The following is a 15,695-nucleotide window of genomic DNA, read 5'->3' as shown; positions in this document are numbered from 1 at the left end:
CTGGTTTTTCTTTTGGTCAGCCACCTTGCTGTAAAAATTCTTACGCTTACACACGCAAGAGAAAGCATTTCACTTGTGTGTATAAGAGCATGTTAGGATTGTGAGGGGTAGAATAAAGTCGTAAAAATGCACGGTTTGGGTGGAGGCAAGCACTTGTCTTCCTAGACGATATCGGTTGTTGGCAGGTACGCTCCACGCGTTGCCGGGCGAGAAGAGGCTTGTCCTCCCCATCCACCCCCTCACCCAGCCGCGTTCCGGTCCGCCTCTATGCAGCTCACCGTCGGCATGATTGTTGTGCCCGACGCGCTGTCTTTTCCATAAGCGCTGGATTTTCCATGACGGGCTTGGAGGTAAGTGAAAGTGACATATTTACTTTTGCTATTCAATTCAGAATGTTTTGCAAGGGGCAAGGATACAACAGTTGAGTAAATTCTCCCTGAAAGCAAAGTAAGTTTTTTTTTTTGCTCAGAGAAGTAGTGTGAATGTTTTAATGAGAAATTAAACATATTTAATGAGAAAATTGTTTTCTCTCAAAAATGCAATGTTTCACATAAAACAATGAAAATATGAATAAAATACAAAAGAACTGCTTGGCTGCTTTAAGATCACTTAAGGAGCTGAATAGAAATTGAATTTCTACTTCGACCAGCACTTTTTTAAAAAAAAATCTGTTATCTGTAATTATTTACAGCATGTGTATTTTTGTCACCTCTGCAGAATTGTACAAAACAATGCCACCTGTTTGCCCTTCACATGCCTTTTACTTGTTATTTGTACTCCAAACACCGCAACAAGCCAAGTCACATTGTTAACCACAAAGGTGTGTGCTGATGTTTTTTTTCCCAACAGGTGACAGGATGAAGCGGGACACGTGCGCGGCCACAATCATAATGTTGCTGCTTTCAGCTGTCCATTGCAACAGTCAGTTGGTTTATTTTGGTCACAGCGGTTCTAAAGCGAGGCTTCTTTTGACAGAAGAGACCTTTTTCTCTTATTCGTGCTTTGCAAAAACATTTGAATATGATTTGGGGAAGTATGTGATCAGGCTAACAAAGTTCGAAGTAGGAGGAAGTAAAACCGTGCATAGTCTTACCTCAAGTCAGCACCAAAAAGAGACCATACCTCCCAATGAAGCACAATGGTGCCAGCAGCTTTTTTTCTTTTCTTCCTTCAGCCTTAACTGGGGCCTTAGTCAAGGTGGAGGCAATTATGAACATTCCCAAATAGCAGTCAGCGTTAGCATTAAACTTCAGGATTGTTCTGCAAAGCAAAAACATGACCAAAAAAGCCTACTAGAACATCTGAACTTGATACGACATCAATCAGAGCCACTTTAATTGGAGTGGTGTGTTCACACCCTTTTATAAGTTTAAACTGGATTAGTTAACTCTAAACACAGCCAGTTGTAAGAGGGTGTGCGCACTTGTGCAACCACATTTCCCCAGTTGATTTTTACTTCTCTTAAAAATATCCACCCCTAATTAATTGTTTAAAGATCACATGGAAAAAGTTGGATTGGAAAACACCTTAACCATTGTGTTTGTCGTGCACTGGTTTCCAGACAGGTCTCCACCGGGAAAACCGGTACTGCTTGGTTGCCGGTCCCCCGAGAAGGAGACGTTCACCTGCTGGTGGGAGCCAGGTGTCGACGGAGGACTTCCCACCACACATCGCTTATACTACCAGAGAGAACGGTCAGAAGGTTTCCCTTTCAGTCTGCGTGCGTTGTAGCATCATATTCAAGTGTGTGAAATTGAATAAATGACTACTATTGTTTTGTTCTTTAATTTAAAAAAAAAAAAAAAAAAACTGTAACACATACATTTGTAAAATACATTACAAATGTCAACTCGCTAACGAAGCAAGTTGTGTGCTAACACACTATAGTTTGTCCGTTTAGTTCCATAGCAAAATCATTTCATTCATTTCAATTGATGACTGGAATTTTGCTTTTAATGGCCAACATTGTTTGTCCAGATTGGAGGGGACACACGAGTGTCCAGACTATAGCTCGGCTGGAAACAACACCTGCTTCTTTGACAGAATCCACACGTCCATTTGGGTTGACTACTACTTGACAGTGGTGGCCTCCAACACCCTGGGGAACGCCACTTCGGACGTCTTAAAGATCGACGTGATGGAAATTGGTGAGCCTTGGGGAAAAACAAAACAAAACAAAAGTTGGATGAATTAGGCGAGTCTTGAATCCACTTAATTTGATCCTTAAGTATTAATCAACGTGACAATCTCATGTTTAGAGAAACCCAAAATGTTCCACGATGTCTTTGGAGATGGGAATTGATAAGAATTTAGCGATTCCTGTTCCAAAAATTGTAATATTGCTTATGAATTTCTTTTTGAAACGTTTACCAAACATTTCTGATTCTCATCCCAAGCTGGTTGTATTATCTCAAAGTTGCTAAAAATATTCATTTCTTGTAATACTGACTTCTCACCCCAATGAAATCGACGAATCGGCGACGTTCCATGTCAGGTGTATCTGAAAGTAATCATGGGAGAGTATTTTGACAAACAGCCATTCACTTTGCTATCTATTGACGATTGCTTAATCGTGGTGTACGTCAACTCTAATGGTTGCTGTGGTTTTATTAGCCCATGCAGCTTGCCAAGAACTGTGGAAAATTACAGCGTGACAAGGAAGGGAAATCAAGCAGAATGAAGCAGAACTGGTCTGTAAAGGGTGTTAAACATGTTGAACATCTGATTACAAAAATCCCTTTCTTTTGGTTTTGTAATAACGTGAAGTGCACGCGTTAACGGGGCATTTGTGTCCCGGCCCCCCGAGGGATGCTTCTTTAAACGTAAACCACTTGGCAAAATCAAAATAAACAAGCTTTGGCCAGACGAAACAACTGGCTTTCAGTTTTGCCGCGCATGGTTGCAACATTTCAGTGAAGCCTGACACACCTGAACACGTCACGCTCTCGACGGAGGACCGAGTTGAAAGTCAGAGTCTGCACGTGAGCTGGGAGCATCCCGGGGACGTGGACATCAAGTCCGGCTGGGCCACGCTGGAATATCAGATAAGAGCCAGAGAACAACAACGAGTAGGAGACAACAACAACTGGAAGGTACGAAATAATTAGGTCAGTGTTCCCCAAGCTTATTGAGCCAGTTTTAAATTGGAAAAATCTAGAATCCATTGTAAAGACCCAATATATTTTAGAGACTAAATGAAACCCTGACGTGATAAAAATGTTTTTTTGTTCTTCCTCTGCTTATTTCCACCACCATTTTGTGACTGTTGTGTGTGGTGGTGTCATTTTCTAGGAGTATAAGGCCGGGACACAAACCCAATTCACACTCTACGGCGTTCATCCCGGGGCGGTGTTTGTGGTCCAGGTGCGGTGCCGACTGGATCACGGCTCCTGGAGTTCGTGGAGCGAAGCCTCCTACATGAAGATCCCTAACAGTGCGTGAATCCATCTTTGCTTTGACTCAAGACAAACACTAATTGATCAATCAGTTGAAGTGTCTTTTATTTTCCTGTAGGTATTCGGAAGGAGAAACCCTTTTGGGTGTTAGTTTTGGCTCTCTCTTGCTTTTTGTTTCTCGCAGCACTTTGGCTCATGGTCTTGAAGAGGAAAAGGTATGTCTCTTCTTAATATCGCTACCCCTTTGCCAGTCCTAAGCCTCTTGACCCCACATTTGTACCTGCCACACTACAAAGGAGGTAAAACTCAAGCGACGACAAATACTCTAAAGCGGTGGTTGTTTTTCTTCAGTGTGATACGGCGTCTGCTTCCGCCTGTTCCGGCTCCAAAGATACGAGGGGTTGACTTCCAGTTGGTCAAGGTTCTTGTTTCAAAATAATCCTGCGCTCCTCTCCAAATTGAAGTCATAGCATAAATGAATTAACACCAAATTTTCCATCCAGAGTGGGCAACCCGAAGACCTCGCCAGCGCATTGATCATCCACCAGGACTTCCCTCCTGCGGTGGCCTGGAAGGACTACATGGTCGACTACCTAATTGTGTCGGATCATACGGCTCAGCAGAGGAGCGCGGTGAGTTCGGCCTGCTTCAGTTCCGACTACCAACTTAAGGACAACCGAGCAGAGCCGAATTTGAAGATGCCGCCTGCTGTCAACCGGGAAGATGGCTGCGGTGATTTTTCAAACCACAGCAGCTATGTGCACATTGAGACACACGCCGGGCTGGAGTTGGACTACACCAGAGTCAAAGACGTGACATCCGACAACGTCGTCCTCCTCGAGAACATGGAGGTTCTCGGACCGGAGAAAGTCCCTGAGGAATATAGCAAGATGGTGGACAGTAAAATGCTGTTGCTTCCGAAAAAGAACTTCCAGTTGGAACGTCACAAGAAGCTGCCGCCCACACACTCTCGTATGGATTGCGATCTCATCGACAACGGATACGTAGACGCCATCCTGACCCCACCTTTCGGGAAAACGTCTTCGACCTATTGAAGGTTGATACAGGATGGATTTGTTTTTGTATCAAGACTTTTGGTGTCCCAACTCAACATTGTGCTGGGGCACCAAGTAATCCTCATATGTTGGTAGGTGCCATTCCAAACAGCATCCCGCTCCACAAAAGTTCATGTTGATCTGTGTTTTTTGGTTGGAAATTTGGTCATTCATTTGTGGAAAGAATGATAAGTAACAGAGGAGTGGGGGGGGGGGGGGGGGGGGGGGACGTCACCTCATGCCAAAATGTAATTTATTAATTGGAATCATTGAAAATAGGTAGTCAATCTTAATCTTTCATCACATATGGCCTGTCTTTACATACACTCGTATACATATTAGTTTCATTATTTTTTTTAACAACTAATAAATAAAAATCACAAATTACGTGTCTCTTTTTTTGCAGTCAAATAAAGGCAAAATATTTTGTCATTCACTTCATATTGCGGGATTATTTGTACGTTATGCCACTTGTTTGGTCCTAAGAAGTTAAAAGAAAAGTTAACAAAACAAACTCAAAATAACGATTGAAAGTCAGTAGTGTCATTATCAAGACCTGAAAAAGTGAAAGAAAATTTGCTGTTTTGGGGGGCGTGAGCTACAAAGTAAAAACTAAATGTCTCTTTCCGGTTGACATTTGAAGCTAGTTTGGAGATGGGCTGATAAGTGCAAGTGGTAGAAAGGTTTCAAAAAACTTTGCCGCGTCTGGCATCTCTCAGGAACTAACTCAGGAACTTTGGCTGTTCTTAAAACTTAGCCTTGCTTCTAAATATTGTTTGACTTCTGGAACGTCTGCCAATTTGACTTTAAAGGAGACAAACTGCATTTTTTCCCCTCCCAACATTTTAAAACGTTTTGCAGGTGTCAACAGCAAATTATCTTTTTTTGACACTACGACATGATTACATCCAAGTGGAAATAAGAATTACAGCAGTCAACCAATCACATGATGTAGTCACCCCACGTACCCCCCCCCACCCACTCCGAGCAAGAACATTGAACCTGGTAAATTAAATCCTGTCCAATTGTCGTGAGAAGCTCACCGCAGTCGCCACTGTCAACTGGTCTCATCTTCATTTTCTTCATTACATTCACTGGGCCACGTGTCAAAGTTCAATGACTTGTAGCTGGACTCCCTCTCGAGCAGCTTCCTCCACAGCTGCCCTGGGAGGAGAGCATTCATCATGAATTCTGCCATTCGGCTCCTTGTCAGAGAACAGCAAGTTGTACAAAAAAGTACTTCATAGTTCGTTAGTTTTAATTCGTTTTTCGAGCAGATTTGTTTTTCTTTTTTTTTTTTTTTTTGTAGTAAAATGTTCAGTATATATTAGTTTTAGTCATGTTTTAGTTTTATACATAGATGCCTTTACGTTACGTACTGTATTCCGGCTCCTGAGACTCTGGCTCTGACTCCTCGGGCTGAATCAGCTTGGCGGTACTGTGCTCTTCAGAGACGTTTCCGTCGCCGCACTCCGCCTGGACGGACTGCTCCACGCTCACTAGCATCTCCTCGTACGCTCGCCTGGCCTCCGAAGACAACTCGATCATCTGGTGGTAGTAGTCCTGTGGGGTCCGAAGCGCTACTTATTGAATATCCACAACATACTAATTAAAATAGACTGTCACATCCTTGCTCACTTGAAATTCTATTTATAGCAATATATATATTTTATGGGTTTTGCAGTAAAACATAAAAGATGCTTCAAGGATGTGGGAGGGGTAAAACTTTTATAGATCTATATTTGAATAGTACCAATTTTCAGGTAAGGCAGGTGGGTCTGGAACGTAGCTCCTACGATGAGTTCACTGACCTGTGCGCCATCATAGTTGAAGATGCCCACCAGGCTGACGGGCACCATCTTGTTGACGCAGCGCCCCAGCGCCCTGCGAGAGAGGGCGAAGACGAACGGCACCTCCTGTTCGCGGCACGTGTCGATGATTTTGTGGAGTGCCTCGTCCAGGCCCCCTGAAAACGTGAACGGACCACTGATATCATCGGATAGACGGGCATAATAAAGAACAAAATCTCAGATTTTCTTCCAACTTTACCTCAGAACAAGCAACTTTTAGTTCTGGTAGACCTTATGCATGCAAAGGTCTGAGCAGACCTGAATGGCGCTTATTAGGTCCACAAAGTAGCAAGAACGAAATGTTCCTGGGACTTCAGGTGTCAATGCAAAGCAAAAAGCTTGAGAAAGGGACACACAGTTGTACCTTTGGCCTGGACGCGCTCGCAGTTGGGCGAGATGATGACGCACTTGACCTTGTGGAGTTTGAGGTGCTTGAGGACCTCCCGCAGGCCCATAACGACTCGGCGCTTCATGCGAGCCTTCATGGGGTCCTTCTGGTAGAGGCGGTCCTGGAAGCGGCTCAGCTCCTTCAGCAGAGACGTCGCACACTGGTCCACCTCTTTGCTGAGCATCTGGCTGCAGTATCTGAATGCCACAAAACATTGCGCAATGTGTCACAAACAAGCAAAGAAGAAGAGAAGCTGCATTTCTCCTCACTCTCTGAACTTCCTGCTGTGAATTTTGGGTCGATCTGGCACAGTGACGGACAAGTCGAGCTGTATAATCTGCTGCTCATCAGCTTGCACTCCATCGGATTGTCCGTCACCCTCTCTTGACGTTTCGTTTGCTGGCTGCTCGTCACTTCCCGAAACAGCACCGGCGTCCTCGTCTGACAAGAAATTGAGGAACATGGGTGGGTTTCACCAAAAAGATGGTTTATGACCCAAAGTGACAAAAAGGAGCTTTATGTGAAAAGAAAAGACATGCAGAAAAGTGACTTGGACGCTCATGTTGGGAAAGTGGATTTAAAAAAAACAAACCCCGGTTAATGTTTGTTTTGATTTCATGTTTAATGTGAACTGAGATGAGGACCAACCTGTCAGATTAGCGTCACACTGTTGCTCGTCTTGTGCCGGATCAGTGGTGACCGTTGAATCGTTTTCAGGTAGCACCCCTCTTTCCTCCAGTAAACGTCGCTGCTTTCTCTCCTCTCTTTCTTTCAGGATGACCTAAGGATGACAGAAATTATGCCCAAATACATTTAGAATGTATTCACAAAGTACGTTATAACAAACACAAATGTTCACCTATTAAAGGTGGGTCTGGAATATAGAGAGATGAGAATGGCAAATGTGAAAAAGCACGGAAAAGTAGCGGGGCTAACCTTGCCCGGCCAGCTGGCCAGCCGCTCCTCCCCATATATAATAAAAAATTATTTTCTCAACAGATTTACACGATTCACGAAAATGATACTTTCAACGGAAAAAAACACGGAAATCCGCGGATAATTCTCACCCCTGAATATATCCCCCCCACCCAGATAAACGGGGTTTGCTGCAAATGCGCATGTATAAAATCTTAAGAGCATAAAATGTTGAAAGAACCTTTTTAAGAGCAGTGGGTTTCTTGGCTTTGGGCACTTCTCTCTGCTTGCCTTTCTTCACCAGGGGGCTTGTGGAGTCCAGCGGGTTGTGCGCAATTTTTTCCTGCTGCCTGGGGGTCTTCTTCTGGACCGCCGTTTGCTTGTGGATGACAGGAAGTCCTCCAACCACTAGAGGGCGAGATTGAAATGCACTGCTGGTTGCAATGTTCCAAATGGCTTGCACCCGGAGCGCGAATTTCACCTGAAATGACGTTGTGCTTGACTAGCTGAGATTTCTGCTTGTTTTCCAGGACAGACAGCATGTTCCCGATGTCCAACTGCACGGGAGCTTTGCTCTTCTTCCCGGACGTCTTCTCGGCTTTCTGGGAATTCATGAACAAAATAATAACTATTTTACCAATGGTACCTTGACTGTTCCCCAACGTGAATAAGTATGCTAAAAGGATGCATCTTTTTATTTATGTTTTAAAAATACCTTTTTCATATTTGTGAGAGGAAAATCCTCACCTGTCCTTTCTTTGCTGCCTCTGTCGGTGGCGTTCTGGTAGCATTCTTGCCCCAGTTTGGCACCATTTCACCCTGTTCACTTTCCTTAGTTTAAAAAACATTTTTTTTCTCAGTTAGTTCGTGCCAAGATTGTATGAAATGTCTGATGGATCACACGTGCGTTGGCCCTCACTGCAGTGCCTTTTCCAGAGTTCCTATTGCTTGCCGGTCGATGAGACAAAATCAGAGCTGGAGCCAGACCCGGAAACTCCTCTTCATCCTGAACAATATTGGGCCAATCTTCCATTAGCAATACACATCCTCAGGTGATTATTTAACATAAACCATCACAGACCTTTTGACAACCGCTTGATGCGTTTTAAAATCGCCAAAAGCCACCAAAATTCATTTAATTGTATCGAAGTCAAAGGCAAGATGATTGCCATTCACCTCAAATTTTGGCGGCTCCTGTTGGACCGTTGACTGTTCTGCCTCAGCTTCCATGTTGGCGGCATCTGCCTCTTTTCCCTTCTTCTTTTTCTTCCGTTTTTTCCTCCCTGCCGCTGTTCCCTCTCCCGGCTGCTGTCTGTCTGTTTCCTCAGTCTGCAAAACGTGAAGGCAACACTATGTGTCGCGTTGGAAGCAGCAAGCGGCATTAGAAAATGGCAAGTTTACCAGCACAACAGTCTTTTCCTTCTGAGAGGCTTTTGGGGGGGGCTGAGAAGCAACATTAGCCCATGATGTAACTGCGGGGTGGTTTGTGGGGCTAGCGGGGATGTGGCTGTTGGTTTGTCTGAGCTCAGGTACAGTCGGGGATCCTCTCATGGCTGTCTGTGTAATATAAAAAAATACAGAAAGAGTCTAAGTTGCTGGGGGAAAAAAACCATGTTATCCTTAATCCAAAGTACCTGCTGTTGCACATCGGCCCAGGTTGACTTTGAGGAAGGCCGGCGTCTCTCCGCCATCGCTTTTGGCCCCTGGCTGTCTTTGTGAGCGTGCGAGGGTCCGGCATCCAACTGCGGGAAGTCTGACATTTTCACCTCAAATTGGGCCAAGTCGTCCCGGGCGGGTTTTGCTATCCTCGGCGATCTGGAATCCCTAAAACCTGTTTACAATGCAGGCATCCAATCATGTCTTGGTAACAAACCATTTGATAAGTTACTCATACCCCAATTTGACACTTTGATTTTCAAAAAACTGCCAGTTAAAAAAAAAAAAAAAAAAATTACCCACCTCGTGTTTAACATTCATGGTTAAACAATAAAATTGATCAAAATTGCAATTTGTGAAAAAATACCTCTTCTAGTGTTTTAAATGTTTGAATCGGGTCAATTTGGGTAGCAACACATTAGGATGTAACAAATAAGAATTACTGGATTACCTCTTCTTTGTGTGTTCCCTGAGTTATGCACAATGCCGGTTTGAACAAAGGGGTCATTGCTGTTTGTTGTTGCCTGTGGAGGTTCACATGATTCTGAGTCAACAGTTCATTTAAAAGATACAATTACATGCAATAAAAGCATTGTGGACAAGTTTTTGCTGAAATTCAAAACAGATCCACGTGCTTTCCTGACATCCTGTCCTCAAAACACTTCCATGATCAACTGAAGCATACTAATTTCCTTGAAATTAGCCATTCCACATCCCCCCAACTCTGTGGGGCTCAAGAGCCAAACATGGAGAAACTCATTTTGTGGGGCAGTATCAAACCCAAAGTGTGAAATCACAATCCAGCAAAATTCAAAAGTGCCCGCTTAATAAACACATTTTGGGCCATAGAAAGCTGCTATCAGATTTACTTGGTTGTGTAATTTCACTCTCGAAGGATGGACGACTAACCTTTGCTCTCCAGGACAAGTCACCGCCATTAATGTTTGACGGAGGGTTCCGGTTCGGCCTCGCACATGGCTGGCTGCTTTGATCCAAAAACAAGAGGCAGAGAACATGATGTGTATTTGATTTATATGATGCATATTTACATTTTTTAGGCATTGAAATTATATGATAGAACGTTTTGCGTTAGTCTTGATTACTCGACATTCTCCTCCGCCCCAGTGTTGTAAAATGTTCAACAGGGTTCAGTTTTGGGGGCCCTGCTGTTTGCAGTTTTCAGCCCAACATCACAAAAACTATCTTCTTTTACTGCTATGCGTTTGACTGACGCTTTTCAATGCCATATTTAATGGGTGCGACTACCCTCTTGGCTCGTGTTGGAAAAGGTGGGGGTTCGAGCTGCTGCGTTGTTGCCCAGCTGACTCGGTTCTCCTCCCCGAGTGACATGTCGGCTCAGCAGGTGTCACTTCGCCCTCCTGAATAAGTGGAAATAAAACCGTACGCATCATTTAAAATAAACAAATATAAATTAAAATGCTTCACAGGCTACATTTGTTGTATACTGGCAGCCATTTTAAATGGTTTATATCAGCACAAAGCTCATTCAAAACTTTAGTGAACGGACAGAAAGTCAACTCATCCACGTGATGAATATTTTAATTTGCTCTCAAATCAAACGAACTGACGTTTAAAGTGAGCAAACTTTGCTGTGTTTCGTGAAAGCACTTTAGCCACTAGTCTTAGCTCCTCTTTTTCTCCCTTAAAAGTTAGCAACGCTACAGCTAGCTACGAGCCAGCACGCTAGCCCAACGTAACCGCCGTATTTTCCTTTCCTTTATCTACCTTCTCCATCTTCCAGTTGTCCCTTTTTACGTCGTCACGCCAGTGTATAATCTCTTAGAGTCCGTCGCGGTGCTGTCATTGTCCACGTAATTGAAATTGGGAAGTTAGTTCGGGTATCATCCAAGCAAAGCTTCTAAGCAACGAGCGTTGCGAGACCCACGGCGTGTTTACATGCTGTTGAGCTGGCGGATGGCGACACGCAGAGGCAACGCCATGTACTGCACCTACGTTTAATGCGAAACACTTCAAATTCGGAGTACCATACAAAAAACATATCCTTTCAGTTTCCCCTAGATTTTATTTATATATACATATATATAAATATAATTGTTTTGAAATAATTATTTATTTTAAGTAAAATGAAACAAAAACGTCCCAAAAACCTGTCACATCTTCTTTATGACATTTAAGTGATTGCGAATCAGATATGGTACATTTGCTATTACATTAATGATCATCTTAAATCGATAACATTTTAACTGTTTGAAATCTTTGATTATACAGTATAAAAACATTTAAAATAAAAATATAGTTTTAACTTGATAAACTGGGACTTTCACCTCAAATCTTCACTAGTCTTTAAAAAGGCAAGTGTTTTTTTTTTTTTTACTAATTCTAATGAGAAGAAAATAGATTTCTTTTAAGGCACCTAAACCGTGTGTGACTTTTTTAAAGTGACAAAATAGTACAGTATAAAAGATTTCAACACACACTCTTCCTCTCCTCTCCTTGGCCTTGTTGCTCTTCTTGTGAGACTCCATCACAAATGAGCAGATGTAAACATGAAGACATTCACGGTGTCACAATGAGCAGAGATGAGCCGTCGTCAGGCGCCGGTTAGCAGAATCAGAGGTATCACAAAGGATGCTGACGTGACGAGGAAACAGATCTGTGCCCCAGCCAGCCAGTAAACTAAAAAAAATAAAATAAAACGGGTTATAAAACAAATTTGTTACACACATATGGCAGACAGAAGCTTGTAGTTACCAGATGATGACACAATTGGCCCTAGAGCTCTGGCCAGAGCACCCAGACTGCGTAGGATGCCCATTACTGTGCCTTTCTGACTGGCCGTGCCTGGGGGAAGGATCGAACATTGAAACTATTGCAAAAGTTTTCTAACCTTCATACTAACTTAAAATAAAAAAAAAAAGACTCACCATGTTCAGAGACAAGGGTTGATAGGCACGGGACCACCACTGCTGCCGCTACAATGAAAAGAGCAATCCATCTAATAATGTACGACAAAAAGTACTACAGTGGGGCAACAATTGTGAATTATTCTCACCAAAGGAATAGAGCGCCAAGCCCACGTAAAGCATAGTGACGTTCCACGAGAGTCCAATGAGAATAAACGCTGGGATCAGTGCGGCGATGGCCTGAAAAGTGGAGACACGACCGAAACATTGCAAATTCTGTGCTCACTACTGCAAATCAGGAAAGCAAAGAGTTGGGAAAAGAATGGCCCGGCGTCAACATTTGCCACTTCTGCATTAGCCCTAACACATGTATCCGAATTGAAGGCATTTTCCAGACGCTCTGACTAAAGCTCCTACCATGCGGACAGCTCTGACGTGATGTCCAGGTTTAATTCTGCGTGCGTATCCGCCCTGGATGGATGCCATGACTATGCCGATGAAGAAGAACATCTTTCCTTGTTCCATGCTGTTGAAGTATAAAACGAGAAAACTGTTTAAAAAAAAAAGAAGAAGGTGCATTTCTTGCACAAGTGGTTGCGTAATGGTGTGCAGACCTAGTGAAGTGGAAGCGTTGGTGCGTGAGGAAACTGAGCGTGAACTCCAGGCCGGAAAATAGGAAGAGGTAGCAGAAATAAACCCGACCCAACGCTTTCAGCCTCTGCATTCCTGCCGAGACAGTTATGGAGGATGCCACAGTTGCCCAACTGAACTTGATACAAAAATGAAAAAGTCCATTTCCCATAATCTGTTACCTCTTAATTTACTAACGTACATGTAAAAACATTAGACCTCAAGTGCATACAATGGTACTGTATTTACTTTGTTCTGTGGGTGGATCTTTGGTTCTCGTGACAGCAGAGAAATTGAACAAGGCCCCCGGGCTGAGCAGGTCTTGAAAGTCCCCAAAGCCAGAATGGGAACCCTGGAATGAGATTGTAAAAAAAAAAAATCGTAAAACAATAGAGTTTGCAATATCATACAGAGTTTTCATTTAGCGGTGATTAATTATAGCTTCACAAACTTCTGACTGAAGCACAAACTTGAGTTCGGAAAGTCAAGTCACATGGAAATTCTCCCTGGTTCCCAAACTCTTGCTTTCTACAAAACATTTCAGCTAGAACAGGTTGCGATAATGGGCTATTATATATTTCTTTTCAGGGAAGAGTGTCCAAATACTTTTGTCAATCAAACCGAGTGTGGTTGGCTGAATGGTTGCATTTCCCCGACTGACCTTGGCATGCGCTGAAAGCGTTTCAGGCAGCATGAGCCAAATGAAAACCAGGTCTGCGAGGCTGAAGGCCAACGCCAGCAAGGCCGGCGTCTGGAAGAAGACGTGCCCCGCGGTTTTGGCCGTCACGGCCAAGTACGCCCCCATCAGAGGTCCCGCGGTGAAGCCCACCGAGAAAGCCACGCCAATCATGGCCTACAGGACACAAGGTAGATGTGGAAGACGCATCGCTTGGCATAAAATGCATTGTAGGTATGTATATGTGCGTGCACGTACCATCCCGCGGTTCCGAGCTTTGGGGTCGGCTAAATCGGCCACGATGGCGGTGCAGAGGCTGACGTTGCCCTTACACACTCCTGCGATCACTCGGAACAAAAGGAACATGGCGAAGCTTCGGGACAGAGCCCACACCACGTAGCCAGACATGATCCCCATCTGCATAGACATTCACAATTAAGTGACCAACTTGGTTTGGAAAAAAAACTAAACACTTCAACTTCATTAATATTGAGTTTGTTTATTAAAATGTAAAATTTGACTTCTTGCATCCTTTGATCGGCAGGTACAGTGACCGCAAACACCTCAACTCAATAAACTCAGCAAAGGGCTTACTGTCGTAAGGAGGAGTAAAGGTCGCCTGCCGTAACGATCCGACAGAGCTCCGGTGATGGGAGATGACAAGAACTGCAGCAGGGAAAAAAGCGAGCCGATCAGACCTGAAAAGCACAGCGAAGAAATGAAGCAAATATTCTGTACCTGATCACGTTATTACACAAGCCGGGTTATTTATTCCAATACCTCCGAACAGGACGCTGTTGTACTTCTTTTCCATAGGAATTCCAAGCGCCTCTCTGAAGATGTCCACAGCACTCTGCAATGACTGATAGGCACCATCCTGTCGCACAAAACATCATGAGGACACGCAACACACACACGACGAGTAAAACCAATTGACTGAAATGCGAGAAAAATTGGGCCACAAAAGCGCTCTTTCATTGACAAGAAATTTGTGTCAACTGTTTTCAAGCACACTTATTTGAAATGCCATCAAGAGTCTTTCCTCACTGTACGAGAAAGGATGGCCCACCCACCCCAGTGTGCGCGTAGTGGTCCAGGATGGAGGGCAGGAGAGGTAGGATGAGGGTGAAACCGAGCAAGTCCAGCAGCAAGAGGACGAAGACCACAAAGATCACCCTTGACGAGGACAACGCCACATCCTTGGATGCTTTGTTGGCGTCCGACATTCTTCACGCTGACTTAAGATAAAAAAAAAAAAAAAGGTCTGGAGAACAAATAAAAAAGAAAAGAAAAAGGCCATGAAAAATTAAAGCTCTATGAGATTGATGTAACTACTGGTAAAACTTTATACCTTACTTCTCAATCCACACGGCTTTATTATTATTATTATTTTACATAATTTAGAATACAGTGGTACCTTGACTTACAAGTTTAATTCATACAACCAAGCTTCAAACTCAATATTTTTCCTATTGAAATGAACTGAGACACTCTTTGTCCGATTCCCGCACACGCAAAAAATGACCAATAAATATAGCAATACTTTTAATATAAACACAATTTAATATAGAAAAAGAAAATATAAACCAAACAATGTGCTTAGTTAGTGTTGGCTGGTCAGCCAACATGAGTGGTTCATAAAGCTCAAGAAGTTCTTGAAGATCAAACTGTTGGCAAGTTTAACAGAGCAGGTTAATTTAGATTCAGATTGTGCGTTTACAAAATGGGCGGCGTGTTATTAACTCCACAGTCACACTCAGATAAATCCAGTCATTCGTGTAAAAAAGATAAAAACTTTTTCAATTCCCCTTCCTACAAGAACAAGAAATAATAAAAGTGGTGAAGCATCCATTTGATCAATTATCTCAGGAAACCAGAGAACAAAAGGCTGTAAATGCTCGTAAAACATTTTAGTGATTTAATAATCAACTCAAACGAATGGTAATTAAATACTGTTTGCATTATACATCAAATTTGTATCTCAAAACGAATGGGAAAAGTTCCATGGAGCCTTCTCCACCGACATCATTCAGCATCTTTCCTCCGCCTCGCCGACAACACACGGACAACAAATAATTTGGCATCTCGAATACTTACATTGTGTTGTAAATTGACTGATTAACACCGACTTCTTAGATAGTCCTCGACTCTTCGTTTTGTACGTCCATTATTATTATGAGGAAATCCCGCACCAGGAAGCGGTGTCGGTTTACATATGGACTACACCACTGGTGTCGTCATCGTA

At 43.3% G+C, this 15,695-nt stretch overlaps 3 protein-coding genes across 7 annotated transcripts; 1 reads left to right on the top strand and 2 right to left on the bottom strand.

Moving 5' to 3' along the window:
- The first annotated feature begins 203 nt into the window (after positions 1–203).
- On the top strand, positions 204–4,833 carry prlrb (prolactin receptor b). 2 transcript variants are annotated; one of them, XR_005098748.1, is made up of 10 exons: positions 204–350; positions 850–921; positions 1,562–1,694; positions 1,978–2,147; positions 2,914–3,092; positions 3,292–3,433; positions 3,514–3,610; positions 3,747–3,816; positions 3,899–4,508; positions 4,582–4,833. XR_005098748.1 is itself a non-coding variant. In XM_037258750.1 (9 exons), exons 2-9 carry the CDS (start codon positions 858–860, stop codon positions 4,448–4,450), a joined length of 1,407 nt encoding a protein of 468 aa, XP_037114645.1. In that variant the 5' UTR covers positions 204–350; positions 850–857; the 3' UTR covers positions 4,451–4,833. The 2 variants fall into 2 exon arrangements, 1 of the variants encoding a protein (XP_037114645.1); XM_037258750.1 differs by having other exon boundaries at positions 3,899–4,833.
- On the bottom strand, positions 3,894–11,232 carry LOC119127052 (selenocysteine insertion sequence-binding protein 2-like). 3 transcript variants are annotated; one of them, XM_037258746.1, is made up of 18 exons: positions 11,006–11,232; positions 10,526–10,638; positions 10,169–10,244; positions 9,711–9,783; positions 9,238–9,434; positions 9,005–9,160; positions 8,780–8,932; positions 8,523–8,609; positions 8,351–8,434; positions 8,085–8,205; positions 7,845–8,011; positions 7,337–7,469; positions 6,958–7,129; positions 6,665–6,885; positions 6,262–6,416; positions 5,830–6,013; positions 5,494–5,614; positions 3,894–4,268 (listed from the first exon to the last, which is right to left on the bottom strand). In XM_037258746.1, exons 1-17 carry the CDS (start codon positions 11,012–11,014, stop codon positions 5,508–5,510), a joined length of 2,208 nt encoding a protein of 735 aa, XP_037114641.1. In that variant the 5' UTR covers positions 11,015–11,232; the 3' UTR covers positions 3,894–4,268; positions 5,494–5,507. The 3 variants fall into 3 exon arrangements, with proteins under 3 accessions (XP_037114641.1, XP_037114642.1, XP_037114639.1); XM_037258747.1 differs by lacking the exon at positions 3,894–4,268 and having other exon boundaries at positions 5,296–5,614; positions 10,169–10,241; XM_037258744.1 differs by lacking the exon at positions 3,894–4,268 and having other exon boundaries at positions 5,296–5,614; positions 11,006–11,231.
- Positions 11,233–11,384: 152 nt separating this feature from the next.
- mfsd10 (major facilitator superfamily domain containing 10) lies at positions 11,385–15,666 on the bottom strand. 2 transcript variants are annotated; one of them, XM_037258752.1, is made up of 13 exons: positions 15,548–15,666; positions 14,524–14,688; positions 14,231–14,327; positions 14,045–14,148; positions 13,709–13,867; positions 13,436–13,627; positions 13,024–13,126; positions 12,759–12,870; positions 12,562–12,670; positions 12,294–12,384; positions 12,166–12,213; positions 11,993–12,082; positions 11,385–11,917 (listed from the first exon to the last, which is right to left on the bottom strand). In XM_037258752.1, the coding sequence occupies exons 2-13, from the start codon at positions 14,674–14,676 to the stop codon at positions 11,832–11,834; spliced, it is 1,344 nt and encodes a 447-aa protein (XP_037114647.1). In that variant the 5' UTR covers positions 14,677–14,688; positions 15,548–15,666; the 3' UTR covers positions 11,385–11,831. The 2 variants fall into 2 exon arrangements, with proteins under 2 accessions (XP_037114647.1, XP_037114646.1); XM_037258751.1 differs by having other exon boundaries at positions 14,524–14,714; positions 15,548–15,663.
- Positions 15,667–15,695: the final 29 nt, after the last annotated feature.

This window comes from Syngnathus acus, chromosome 9 (assembly GCF_901709675.1).
Source record: "Syngnathus acus chromosome 9, fSynAcu1.2, whole genome shotgun sequence".
Taxonomy (NCBI): domain Eukaryota; kingdom Metazoa; phylum Chordata; class Actinopteri; order Syngnathiformes; family Syngnathidae; genus Syngnathus; species Syngnathus acus.
Note: the sequence above shows the minus strand (reverse complement) of the source record. Positions and strands in the feature narration are given on the sequence as shown.

Bases quoted from the DNA above. Each gene is read 5' to 3' on its own strand.
- prlrb (XM_037258750.1), top strand. From the start codon at position 858: ATGAAGCGGGACACGTGCGCGGCCACAATCATAATGTTGCTGCTTTCA. The intron at 3,611-3,746 runs GTATGTCTCTTC...GTTTTTCTTCAG, and splicing joins ATGGTCTTGAAGAGGAAAAG to TGTGATACGGCGTCTGCTTC. The intron at 3,817-3,898 runs GTTCTTGTTTCA...TTTTCCATCCAG, and splicing joins TTGACTTCCAGTTGGTCAAG to AGTGGGCAACCCGAAGACCT.
- LOC119127052 (XM_037258746.1), bottom strand. The intron at 8,610-8,779 runs GTGAATGGCAAT...AATATTGTTCAG, and splicing joins AGGAGCCGCCAAAATTTGAG to GATGAAGAGGAGTTTCCGGG. The intron at 6,417-6,664 runs GTACAACTGTGT...TCACGTTTTCAG, and splicing joins CGAGCGCGTCCAGGCCAAAG to GGGGCCTGGACGAGGCACTC.
- mfsd10 (XM_037258752.1), bottom strand. From the start codon at position 14,676: ATGTCGGACGCCAACAAAGCATCCAAGGATGTGGCGTTGTCCTCGTCA. The intron at 14,149-14,230 runs GTATTGGAATAA...TGTGCTTTTCAG, and splicing joins CAACAGCGTCCTGTTCGGAG to GTCTGATCGGCTCGCTTTTT. The intron at 13,628-13,708 runs GTACGTGCACGC...TGTGTCCTGTAG, and splicing joins AAGCTCGGAACCGCGGGATG to GCCATGATTGGCGTGGCTTT.